The sequence below is a fragment of the Terrapene carolina genome, unplaced genomic scaffold (assembly GCF_002925995.2).
Source record: "Terrapene carolina triunguis isolate 2854851 unplaced genomic scaffold, T_m_triunguis-2.0 Scaffold42, whole genome shotgun sequence".
NCBI classification, from domain to species: Eukaryota; Metazoa; Chordata; order Testudines; family Emydidae; genus Terrapene; species Terrapene triunguis.
This window is the reverse complement of record NW_020664393.1, coordinates 16929253-16943302: the sequence shown is the minus strand read 5'-3', so window position 1 is coordinate 16943302 and position 14050 is coordinate 16929253. Positions and strand designations below refer to the sequence as shown.

The 14050-nt window shown below is 37.0% G+C and overlaps 1 protein-coding gene across 2 annotated transcripts in view; it reads right to left on the bottom strand.

Annotated features, from left to right (window-relative positions):
• Positions 1-8208: 8208 nt before the first annotated feature.
• Positions 8209-14050, bottom strand: part of EPHA7 (EPH receptor A7) — a 169991-nt gene continuing 164149 nt past the window's right edge. For both annotated transcript variants that reach the window (XM_024209196.2, XM_024209195.3), the window contains exons 16-17: positions 10615-10770; positions 8209-9799 (exon numbers count right to left, since the gene is read on the bottom strand). In XM_024209196.2, the coding sequence (XP_024064964.1) occupies positions 9685-9799; positions 10615-10770 (271 nt within the window). In that variant the 3' untranslated portion in view covers positions 8209-9684. The remainder of the gene's footprint in view (positions 9800-10614; positions 10771-14050) is intronic.

The window sequence follows — 14050 nt, the reverse complement described above, 5'->3', positions numbered from 1 at the left end:
ATTATCTTAAATGATTAAAAAATAATTTTAAAATAAAAAAAGTAATAAATCGGGAAAAATAACCAAAAACAGGAGATGGAAAAGGATTAATACTACCTAATATAAACTTTTCTTCAGGAAGAACATGCTGAGATGGTTTCATGTCAGTCAAGGGATGTCACACAGGTATACATAATGACACAGGACTTCTTCTTCCCTCATAGCTGAAGTTAAATGTTGTGAGTTTAGAACTTGAAAAATCAGCCTTAAGCATCATACTCCCCTTTGAATGTGGAAGAGAAAATATAAAATATCCAGCTGCCTAGCATTTTCAGTTTAAATTATTTCACAATATCTTTAAAAAAATTATCCAGGTTTACATGATCCTATTCCAAAATATTGATATTAAGAGCAGCATTGGATTCTCTGCTGACTTATTTTATAATGATTTGCTCCTACGTTTTGCATAGTTATTAGACGACTTTGATATCCATAGGGTATGGGCCTTTCTATAGATATCTTCAAGCTAAAAAAATAATTTTAGTGCAAACTGCTTTTTCTTCAGAAAATAATTTAGAAAGAGATAACAGAGGGAGAGAGGTAGTTTCCATACAGTTTTCATTAATCCATCTACATATTGTGAAATTCATAAGCAATAAGTTTGTGATACTAATGCAGGCCTAGGGAAAAAAGAATGAGCGGGATTTTCCGCCTATTAAATTCAACTACAAATGTGCTGATCTGCAAAGTATAAAAATTAAAGAAAGTTAAATAAATAACGACCCCCCCACAATGTCTTGCTTTCTTCATTTCAGCCCTAACTGTAGTGAGATTGTTTTGATTGTGTGTTAAATAGTAAAATTTTCAGATAGAGTGGTGGGTTTAGGTATTATTTCTAAAGGTGTCATATTATCTCATCTTATCAGGGCTCTTGTTGCTTTAAGAGTTCATTGTTGTTTTAACCACTCAATATTCAACCTATTCTTGTCATTGTCTTCTCATGTTGCCAATCTACTAACTGTTTCTGTTCCTAGTTAGGGCTATGCCATCCTTCCCTCTCCTGACACACACAAACATAGTGTTTTCATGGAATGGATGATGGACAAATATAGGGGTCCCAGCAGTAATATCCCTCTTGTCCAGAGTCTATGGACATCCCATTGAAGGAAGCAGTCAGGTCTGGTGTTTTGCAGAGTTGCTGGGGAGTGGCAGGGAATGGTACACAACACCAAACTCTCAGAAATTCCCCAATGGAAGTTAATACTGCTGCTCACTATGGCGTTAATATTTTTATTTCCCATTACCATGGTTCCTATTCCTAGCCCTAGACCACAGGTTCTGCTGGGTAATTAATACCAGCACTGGCAGCCGGGGAAAAGGAGCCCAACAATAATTATACCAAGACCTAGAGGGATCCCAGAGTATTGATTCAGCAGGAGGGACATACTCAACTGGATGGCCATGCTCTTGGTCATTTCCCTTGGAGGGGAACTCGAATTTAAACTCATAGGACTAACATTCACTCCTCAGTGGTGCAATTTGCACCTCTCTGCATCAGCTGTATATGCGGACAGAAACTGCAGCTTTTTCACATGCAACGTCAATGGGAGAGCAGCTCCAAACGAACACCATTGACAAAATCTAGCTGACAAATGAACAGAATCTCTGTGTCTTGTGGGCAACATCTCTCTAAGATAGTTCTATGGGTGCCATCAGCCTACCATCTGAGTAACGCACAATCTTTAATGTATTTATTTTTATACCACTTCTGTGAGGTAGGGAAGTGATGCAATCCCCATTTTACAGACTGGGAATTGAGGCACAGAGAAGTTAAGTGACTTGCCCAAAGCCAGCCAGGCAATCAATAATAGAGCAAGGAACTGAACCCAGCTCTCTCAAGTTGTAAGCTAATGATCTAACCCCTGAAGCTGGGTCCCTGGTTGGCAGTAGTTACTTTCTTGTCGAACCAGGGGTTTGGTGTCTTGAGCCAGTGAAACTTGCCTTCACATAGACTTACCTCAAAAGATGGCCTGTAGATAGTCCTGCAATAAGCCAGTGGAAGCCAGCATAATCCTAGGTTGAATAAACACTAGTTTCCTAAGTAACATATCCCCTTGCACAAAATGCTGCTCATTACAATAGTCGTGTTTCTTTCTTCTCCTCTGTTTACAGATCTCCTCTCTCCAGGCAAAATCTTGATCCCATTGAAGACAATGGCAAAACTCCTGTTGAGTTCTATAGGAGCCATATTTTGCCCTATGACTTAGATTGGGTCTTTGGGACAGGGACCCTGCCTTTTAACATATTAAGTAAAGTCAGATGTATATTTATAAATCTGAATATATTTTTCAGAGCATTAATTGTTCCTTTAATGTGCTCTCTCCCCCCCCCCCCACTCTTTTTTTGAGTATTTAGTTGACTAATTGGGTATCTCTCTGGCGCACAACTAGAATAAAGCATCTGAGAGCTCTGATATCCTACTTTAATTTCAGTGGCACAGGCAGGCCTTTGGCTGTAACATGAGCTAACCACTGGGTGTGTTTTCCCGTGTTACCCACATTATTTTAGATGACCCCTAAATTATTGCTTCTTATTCATTATAAACTCTTACCTTTCTACAATCAGGTGCTCAGTTCAATTTAACGCAGACAGTTTGGTCCATAGATGACTACATTTGCCATTCTTTATTTAGCTTCTCAGGTTTTAGAAATTATGTTCCCTTGTCTTCATCCAATATGCATTTGGCTGACTGGATTAGTTTGGCATGGCTATATCTCATTTTCTTCATACTTTGTCTATGATGACTGTGATTGACTCTTCCTTGACTTGGGATTCTTTCCTGGTCTAATCAAGTCTAATCAAGAGTTCACTTTGCCCAATTTGCATACCATCAGTGCTGAACTCTGCGATCATTACACCAGTCAAAGAAATCCATTCTAGATTCCTCTGAGAGGAAATATCATCATACTTCACATTTTACTTTCATGCCTTTAATGTAAAAGTTTCCTTTCATGTCTTTTTCAAGTCTGCTTCAATGGGCTGTGTATTACCAGTTGCTTTCCCATCTGTCTCAATTTAGTTTCTTTGACAAATTCCAATCTGGCCTTCAGAAAAATCATAGTATTAAAAACACTCCACTCAAGGTTATTAGCCATATTTTATTAACTACGAGACTTTAAAAATAAATCTTGATGCTTCTTGACCTTCCTGCAAGCTTTGGAAACTTCACATTATAGAACTCCACACCGTAAGAGTCACACATTCTAAACATCTTCACATTTCCCCCTATTGTTGCACTCACTTTCTGGTTCCAGTCAAGCGCAGGACAAGATTTTTCCTTTTTAATTTTTAATGCTCTTCATGATCTTACTGCACATAACCTACCAGGTCTCTTAATCTCATAAACTTCAAATTGTACCCATCACTCTTAAACTGTACACCATTTATCTGTCCTAAATGCCCATCCCCAGTTTCACGGATATCATACATTCACTGTTGTGGCCCTTAGGTTATAGAAGCCTGTACCTTAACACAGGGGCTCTCAACCTTTCCAGACTACTGTACCCCTTTAAGGAGTCTGATTTGTCTTGAATACCCCCAAGTTTCACCTCACTTAAAAACTACTTGCTTACAAAAATCAGACATAAAAATACAGAAGTGTCACAACACACTGTTATTGAAAAATTGCTTACTTTCTCTTTTTACCATATAATTATAAAATAGATCAATTGGAATATAAATATTGTACTTACATTTCAGTGTATAGTATATAGAGCAGTATAAACAAGTCATTGTCTGTGTGGAATTTTAGTTTGTACTGACCTCACTGGTGCTTTTTATGTACCCTATTGTAAAACTGGGCAAATATGTACACCCTGGTTGAGAATTACTGCCTTAACATGTGTAAGCCACCCAGCCAAACACATTTTAAATATATTCATTAAAACAAACAAACAAAAACTATCTAGTTTGCTTTCTGTTTCCCTTCAGCTCTAGGATACAATGTATTTTTATTTCCGTCTTTTAATCTGGTATGTAATATGCTTCAGTAATTATGCACGTTCTGCAAAGCACTATATAGAATGCAATACCAATAAGGACAGGAGAACCCAGGAATATTTGGGGTTTCATGACATTTATGGTCTCTTTTTGGTCATATTTTTTCACCAACCTCTTATTTCCCCCCCCTCCTTTAAACCACTGTTTTTCAAGGGAAATTTAATTTAAGACTGTATATTCCTAAGTAGATGGAAGGCTGCACTATGCAAGCAATAAAGATTCTTGCTTGAAAGTAATTGTTGGCCAGACTTCTGATTCTTAGGGGAATAATGGGGAAAAACATGTTGCTGCCCAGAATTTGTGTTTTATGGGAACTAAAATTCTAAAAGAGCTTGGCTTGTTTAGCCTAGTAAAATGATGGCTGAGAAGGAATATGACTGCTCAGTATAAGTACATCACAGGAGTAAACAGCAAGAAGGGAGGAGTGCTATTTAAGATAAAGTACAATGTTGGCACAAGAACAGGTAAAATCTGGCCACAAATAAATTTAGGTTGAAAATTAAAAGAAGGTTTCTAACAGAGAAGTTAGATTTTGGAACAGTCTTCCAATAGCTGTGGGGGCAAACAATCTAACTAGTTTTTGCTTGAAAAATGTATAGACGAGATTTATGACAGGGTTGCCTGTGATAGCAAGGGACTGGACTTGATGACCGAGGAGGTACCTTCTGGTCCTATGTGCTACCTCAAAGCTCAGACACTTTGAGTTGTCTCCTAAATCCAGAATCTACCATCTTCAGGTGGCTACCAAATTTGATAAAAACAATAACTTTCCTGGGCCAATCAACGTAATCTGGTATTACTGCAGCCTCAGCTCAGGTATCAGAGTTATTGTAGGCAAGCATTTGTATCACACATTTCCTATACCGGGATTTCTAACCTGGACCAGGGAACTGTTCTCTTCCCTGCCCTCCATATACGCTCTATTTAAATAAATAATTTTGAAATAGGAAAACCACATACATTTGTGAAAAGAATTATATCATTTTAAACTCCAGAAATGGTATGGTTGGCTTTAAAAAAATGTAGGTTTTAATCTCTAACTTTTTAAGTATTCTTTTTTTTTTAAAGTGAAGCGAAAAAAAGACATACTCTTATTTTGGTTCAGTAGCATCATACTCCATGCCTACTGCCAATGATCTGATCCATTCTGTTTCTAAGTGGTAGAATGCTTGCTGAAACTCACCCTGGGCCAATGTACTTCTGCATCACTTCTAATTATGGGCTATGCATAAACGACACAAATCTACCCTAAATTAGTAATATAATTTGTTATACTGTTGTTATATTGCTATATATCAATCCTTTTGGAAGCTAAGGACAAATTCTGCTTTATTTTAACTCTTACCTGACAATTGTAAAGTAAAACTCATTCCCTACATTAAAGTAATAGTTTTTGTAACATTCCAAACACTGGAAAACTATTTTCTATGAATTATTAGTGGAGAAAAGCAAATGTAATTTAAAATAATGTCTCTAAACTAACTCAGTGGATGCCAAATGACTCCAGTTTAAACATATCAAAAACTAATTTTAAAATGGAGAATACGAAGAGAGCTGAATTATTGAGATATTAAGAACAATGCTCCATTTTTAGATACATCAAAGCATTTTTTCCTTCCTGGAGTTTGTTAACATGGCCATGTCAGAGTTTCAGTTAAAAATGATTTTATCCAAACAATAACTATCATATATGACCACGTAGCCTCTTGAGTGAAGTTGTATGTAAATGAACATTTCAATTTATTTTAGGTGTTATAGAATGGCAATTTACCAGTGGGCCAGTTGGGTCTTTCACTGGAACATCAATAAAATTAGAGCAATAAAGAATTAATATCTTATTTAACAGTTGCAGTTAGATGATCCATTGCACACTGTTGGAAGGGAAAAGATCCTCCAGTGACAAGTGTGTTTTGATACAATCTGGAAGATATTAGTTATAAAACCAAAATTTGGTCCATGGGGAAGAAATAACTTTCCAGCAGTCAAGCACACACAAGGAGAAATTTTAATCTGATTTACGCCCTGTACAATCCCAGTGACTTCAAAATAGTTGGATCGGGTACAAGGCTTGAATTTGACCCAAGTGATTTGTTTCATTATCTAACCAATTGGAATCCTTTTCTTTTTTTTTAAATTTCTACTTTTTCTTCCATTCCTCTCCAAATGCTTGAGTCTCAATACACAATTTCAACCTTTTTCTGCCATTGTTTTCCTTACCTTCTCCATCTCTCCTTCAAACATAGAGAATTGAAAGCAACATTATGTTGATGCTTTGCCAGTTAAAAATTGGATATGCATACATATACTCCTAATTGCAATAATGTTCTAGACAGAAAGATAGACTAAGTATTTGAATATTGATTGTGCTTTGAAGGTCTGTCCTTCCCCTTCTAAAGGCATAAGAATATGTAGCAACTTTAAGGCAGTCAAGATATTTAGATGAACAATCAATGTTATATCATCTATTCAAAGCAGATGGCTTGGCTATGACTGTAAAAGGGAAAGATAAGGTAGCCATAAGCAATGTTATGAGCCTTATTTTAAAATTTCATTGCCTAATGTCAACGTTTCAAACCTGCATTGATGGCTCCATGCTGCCAGGCAACTCCTAAAGGTGCAGAGTGGCCCTCAACTCTTATTAAAAAGGAGTAGCATTGAACCTTGCATGATCGAGCCTCTAAATCCCCAAATTTTCAAAAGTGGGTGCTTGAAGTTCAAATCCTAAATCCATAGTTAGGTACTTAAGTAAGTGGCTTGATATGGAAAATAATTGATCACTCTACAGCTTCTATACTATGAGGCCCCAATATAGCAAGGCATTTAATCACATGATAAGTTAACCCTTATTCAGCAAAGCACTTAAATATGTGCTTAAGGTTAAGCATGTGCTGAAGTCCCATGAAGGGTCTACAAAGTGAACCACATGATTATATCTTGCTGAGTCAACGACTGAATGCTGGAGGAGGCTCAACACTTTTGAAAGTCAGACCACTTATTTAGAACTTCTTCTTTCATACAGCTTGGCTAGGTAGCAATGATTACAAATTTGTATCTAGATTTGATAGCCGCATATTGCCGCAGCAGTGAGCTGGAGAATGTCCTTCAGGCCCTTGGTGAAAGAACAAAGGGGACACTCAGATATGATGTGCCTGTTGAACACAGTCGCATACAGGTGTTTGCCTCATTTTCCATTTAAAGAGGGTTTGTCCACATCTCCCATGAGATGTGTATATTTAGAACTGGAGTTTTCAAAAGGCCCTAGTGGAATTAGGCACCCAAATTCCATTGCAATATGATGGGATGTGGGCAGCTGAGTACATTAGGCCCCTTTGCAAAGTCCAGCCTAGGTTCCTTACTGTAGATTTAGTGTCAAAATTTTCAAAACTGGCTGCCTACAGTTAGATTCCCAATTGCTAACTTAAGTGCCTGATGGTTTAGGTGCATTAGTTTGAAAATTGGGCTTGCGGTGCATTTTGTCTTCTAATATTAAATTTTTTTAGAAAATTATTAACAGTAAAAAAAGCTTGCTGACTTGTGTGTATGCAGATAACTCCATTTCTTCTGAGTTGATAATCTAATAGGAAATAAGAATCTTCACCATTCTTTCTTATGGTCAAACCAGGCCATAAAGTATGCTTCTCAACATGACTGCAAAGTGTTGTGAATTGCATGAACGATCATATATGGACACTGAAAAATAATCCTTGTGAACATTGTGTTATAGTTCCAAAAATATATTTACAGTCTATTACAAAGATTACAAATGGAAGTGTCTATGTAACGGGATTATGCTAATTAAAAGCTTTTTACAGATTTTCTTCAATAAAGGCAGAGGGAGAAAAAATTGGTATAATCAAACTGATTTTTCTAATCAAACAAATAAATAAAATGGAAAATGTAACACTGTACAGGATTAAAAAAGGGGGGAAGGGGGGAGAGGAATGATCCATTTGAGTTTTCTGTAGCTGTCTTTGGTCCTAAATGTGGGAAAACACATTATGTAGCACTGAAAATACATGTTCTTTTGTGATGCTCTGCAAGTAAAATAGAAAAATATAGTGCATTTTCAATGTATTCAGAGCTCACTACACAGAAATGTGTGTACAAAACAAGACAGTATAAATTAAATTTACAAGTTTTACAAAGGAACATTTACAGTTTTTTTGTGGATGCCCACATTATCAAACAAGACCAATTATGACTGATCCCTGGGATCGTTCTCTATCAAAATCAACAGAAGCAGCCCAATTCTCTTTGGAAGTTCAGCATTTTACTGAAGGGGTAGTTCACGATTTTCATAATTTCTGAAAGCATCTCTCTCTGATGTGTATACATTCCTGCCATATCTGTAGCCACACTTCCTTATTGCTTATGGTAGTTTAATGTTTTAGTAAAATAAGGTACATATATAAATAAAAATGGCGTAAAAGTTTTTAATTGAGCAAGTACTTTTGCGCTCGAGTTCCCAAATGAATGTGTGTGTGTATGGTGTTTGTGTGAGAGCAATGAAAGCTAGTAAAAAATGTGAAAATTCTGAACTGCCCCTTGCCTCATGCTCTACAGTTCTAATATAAAAGGTAAATCCTTATTCTCACAGCTGGACTGCACTCAACTGAAATGCATATAAAATATATGCCAGCCATTTCTCTCAGATTTGCTAATGCAGAGCATTGAAAAAAATGTGATGTGCTCAGATTAAAATAGTTAGGTAACACTGGAGAACTGCACCTGACTTCTGAGGCACTCCTATTATCATCCACTCCATAAAATACCTCAGTAGGTTTACACTTATGGATCTACTCCTTAGAAAATCTCACCTTAAATCTAGTCCATTAAAATCATCTTGCAAACAATTTGTTAAAAGTGCCTAGAACTACTTAGGGGTCATTATTGCTTTTTTTTCCTTTTTTTCTTTAAAAGATAATATATGTTTAACCTTAAAAAATTCTTTAAAAAATATCAGCGCTCGTAGCAACTTGCATTTTCTTGACTCCCTGCCAGTTAGCAAACCATGTCAATACAGTGTTGATTTAACAGAATAAAATGGCACAAAAAGGGATACCAATGTTTGGACAGATATATGTTGCTCAGTCATGCTTCTTACATTTCTAAAACTTCTAGTAACCTTTCAGAGGTACCCAGTGTAGTAATGTGTCATAGAATTAGCCCTAGAAAGGTCCAGAGATATAAACATCATACTAAAAGAAGGTCTTTATGAAGAATAAACACAAATGATTAAAAAAAGATTCTTAAATCAAGATTTAAGGAAAATATTTTGCTGAATTTAACAATAATATCATGATTTTATCTGACAAATATATTCTTTTTTAAATTCTTTATGTACATTTTAAAAAGTCTATTAGATAAAAAGGAGGTTAGAGAACTCAAGGTGTTTGTATGTGTTTCAGGTAGTACTTTGTTTATTGTCACTGCTGTTTTCCTTGCCATCAGTGGTGGATCCCAATTCCCTTTTAGTAACCTCTGGTGGCACTTAGGAGTTCAAGTCTGTAGGTGCTTCTTGTAGATCTTCTCTTCACTGCAGGAAGGACCCAGGAGATCAAGTGTCTTCTAGCAGCACTTCATGTATACTGAAGGCCAATGCTGTTCTCTCAGTCCGTCACCTCCCTCATAAGGGAGAAATATCTATCACACTTGGATGCCAGTGCCATGTAAATGTAGCATTTGTGCTCTCATAGTCTGAATGCTGCTCATAATTTTCTTTTGATGACCAACCAACGTGATCCCTAAACTCATCACATCACTGGGAAAGATAAATGTATTAATTATTCAATGTACAGTGCACTTATATGGGATAAAGCAGTCACTTAAAACTGAGTAGTACTCTTGGAACCCATGTTTGAATATACCAAAGCTATACTGGAGCCTCGTATCAATACTGTGAATCGTGCTTAAAACACTACTCAATCTTTTCTTCAGAAATGTACGTTTCCCTAGTTTTGGGAGTGAGACGAAATTATTTTGCATCATTTATCATGTGTAACTGTACCTATGAAGAAAACTCAGTGTAGGAAAACATTCAGGATAAAGTCACTGTATAAGGGGAAGATTACTGTGACTACATTGTGCCCTTTAGAGACATGCATGTAGGAACCCTCTGCATATGGATCTATCGCTGCCATATGTTAGGTGGAAGGTAGGGTGGAGATGCTTCCATAACACCATCCCCACTACGTTCTGACCTGCAAAGCCTCTCTGGGAAGAGGGTGGAATGGGCAGCGCCTAGGGCTCTGCTTCCTGGAAGCCAAGAAGTCCTATAAGAGACCGCAGACAATTTTCAGTTGGCAGACAGTCCTAAAATGACTGTTACTAACTGGAATAGGTTAGAGATGCTGCTGGGCTGCTCTAAACTACACTAATTGTGCAGGGCAGAGAATTAAGAAGCCATGAACTGCTCCCTGGACTCACTCTCCTGTGCTGAGTAAACCTCAGTGAAGGACAGAATCTCACCCTATGAACTGAGTTTGTACTGGGTCTAGTACTTTGCAGCTTAATATTATTTGTCTTTTACTTAGAAGGTTGCTAAATGTAGGTCAAACATGCCCAGTGCCAACTTACTCAATAGTCATCCTGGCTACTGATTCAAGAGAGTTGTAGCCTGCTGCTGTGAAGTTATCCTTATATCTTTCCATCTTAATAGCTTGTAACCATTCTCCTACAGAGCAGAACGTGGTGAAATCGGGAGTGTTCTGGTCCAGAAGAGGACTAATTGGTCTAGGCAGAAGAAAACAGTAACATAAATTGTTTCCTAAAATAATTAAACATAAGGGAGTATTTGGCAGAGTCAAGAAGGTGGGGGTATTAAAAATTCCTAAGGAATTGAAAATAATAGGGTCAAATATTCAGTTTCACCTGTTCTGTTAATTGCTTTGCCATGGCTAGCAATCACATATGTAACAGTATTTTGCAGCTTTTGGTAACATTCTCCTTAGTATATTGTAATGCACGACAAAAGTTCATCAAGAGTGAAATCAACCTGATGGGCTACTGTTATCAACTGGAAATCAACATTCTTTTTTATTATCTGTAGGGCTGTCAAGTGATTAACAAAATTAATCGCAATTAATCACACTGTTAAACATAATAGAATACCATTTATTTAAATATTTTTGGATGTTTTCTACATTTTCAAATATATTGATTTCAGTTACAACACAGAATACACCGCATACAGTGCTCACTTTATATTTGGTTTTGATTACAAGTATTTGGACTGTAAAAATAAAAAATAATATTTTTCAATTTACCTAATACAAGTACTGTAGTGCAATCTCTTTATCATAAAAGTTGAACTTACAAATGTAGAATTATGAACAAAAAAACTGCATTAAAAATAAAACAGTGTAAAACTTCAGAGCCTGCAAGTCCACTCAGTCTTACTTCTTGTTCAGACAAACAAGTTTATTTACATTTGCAGGAGATAATGCTGCTCGCTTCTTGTTTAAAATGTCATATGAAAGTGAGAATATGACTGTTGTTGCCAGCGTTGCAAGATATTTATATGCCAGAAGCGCTAAAGCTTCAAATGTCCCTTCATGCTTCAACCACCATTCCAGGGGACATGCATCCATGCTGATGACGGGTTCTTCTCGATAACAATCCAAAGCAGCGCAGATCGACGCATGTTCATTTTCATTACCTGAGTCAGATGCCACCAGCAGAAGGTTGATTTTCTTTTTTGGTGGTTTGGGTTCAGTAGTTTCTGCATCAGTGTTACTCTTTTAAGACTTCTGAAAGCATGCTCCACTCCTCATCCCTCTCAGATTTTGAAAGGCACTTCAGATTCTTAAACCTTGGGTTGAGCGCTGTACTATCTTTAGAAATCTCACATTGGTACCTTCTTTGCGTTTTGTCAAATCTGCAGTGAAAGTGTTCTTAAAATTTTTACTCCTGAAGGAATTCTGCATCACTGCGTGTGTGCAGAATTCATGCCCCCCACAGATTTCTTTGCTTCCTCCCAGAAAAATGACTTCTGACGGGGAAGCAAAGAGAAGCCGCAAGAGTGGTCACGCACCCTTTTCCGGCAGCGGAGGCAGGTTGGTTCAGGCACCGGAGCAGCCAATAGAGACGTAAATCACTGCAGTTGTGTGTGTGAGAGAGAGACACTCTGTTCCTCTCGCTCACTATTGTAGCACGCTTCGTGTGCAGGGACAGGGCTTTGGGGTGTTTCTGAGGAGGTAGGCGTGGGACAGGCATTGTCCCCTCAGGTGGGGCAGAATATAGCAGCCTGCTTGCTTAGTGAATTGTTCCCATTCTCTTTGTGAATTCCCCCAGGAGTAAAATAGGTATAAAAGTTTTAAAGTTCCTTTACATTGCCAGACTGTTGTAAAGGATGGTATGGCCTTATAAATGCTTATGATGCTTTAGTGATCAGAACTGGTCTAAATTTTTGGACTAAATTGTGAGTTTGATTCCCCAGCCCTCATTTGGTCTTCAATTGGCTATGATGTAACACCGAGCACGTGGCTGCATATATTTGTTGACTAATAACTAGAAATAAAGGGTTAAACCTAGTTACATTACTGTTAGGCAAGGGGCTTTGGGAATTTTCTCCAATGCTCCCCACCTCAATTCTCCATCCATTTTATAGTAGTTTAAATAAATTACCAAAATAATTGAAACCAGAGTGATTATATTGTGTTATTTTGACAAATAAAGTATGCAGAATTTTATAATATCATGCACAGAATTTTTAATTTTCTGCTGCAGAATTTTTAGTTTTTTTGGTGCAGAATTCCCCCAGAACTAGCTATAACATGAAATATATGGCAGAATGCGGGTAAAACAGAACAGGGGACATACAATTCTCCCCCAACGAGTTCAGTCACAAATTTAATTAAAGAATTATTTTTTAACGAGCATCATCAGCATGGAAGCATATCCTCTGGAATGGTGGCGAAGCATGAAGGGGCATACGAATGTTTAGAATATCTGGCAGTAAACACCTTAAAATGCCGGATACAAAAGTGCCATGCAAATGCCTGTTCTCACTTTCTGGTGACATTGTAAATAAGAAGAGGGCAGCAATATATCCTGTAAATGTAAACAAACTTGTTTGTCTTAGCGATTGGCTGAACAAGAAGTAGGACTGAGTGGACTTGTAGGCTCTGAAGTTTTACATTGTTTTATTTTTGAGTGCAGTTATGTAACAAAAAAAATCTACATTTGTAAATTGCACTTTCACGACAAATAGATTGCACTACAGTACTTGTATGAGGTGAATTGAAAAATACTATTTCTTTTGCTTATCATTTTTACAGTGCAAATATTTGTAATCAAAAATAATATACACTTTGATTTCAATTACAACACAGAATACTATATATATGAAAATGTAGAAAAACATTCACAATATTTAATACATTTCAATTGGCAGTCTATTGTTTAACAGTGCTATTAAACTGCAATTAATTGTGATTAATTCTTTAAATCACGATTAATTTTTTTGAGTTAATCGCGTGAGTTAACTGATTAATCGACAGCCATAATTATGTGTATTATAGTAGCACCAAACAAGATCAGTGTCCTGGGCACTGTACAAGCACATCATAAAAGACAGATTGCTTGTGATTCAGATAGATAAAACAGACAAAGGACTGAGGGAAACATAAAGAGAGAAAGTTGCAGTGACTTTCCTGAGGTCACACATGAGGTCAGTGCCAGAGCTGGGAACTGAACACAGGTCTCCTGACACAAGATAACTGTGTAACTCATGGGAGGAGGCAAGTCATAAGAAAAAAACATTGAAGTCAGACCAAGGAATTAATGATGAAATGGCTGAATGGAATTAAAAATAGTCATGAGGGTAAAAAGGAGAGTTCACTCCGTAGCACAGTATAAAAAGGGTGGCTATATAGACATTTTTCAGAGTAGCAGCCGTGTTAGTCTGTATCCGCAAAAAGAACAGGAGTACTTGTGGCATCTTAGAGACTAACAAATTTATTAGCGCATAAGCTTTCGTGGGCTACAGCCCACTTCTTTGGATGCATATAGA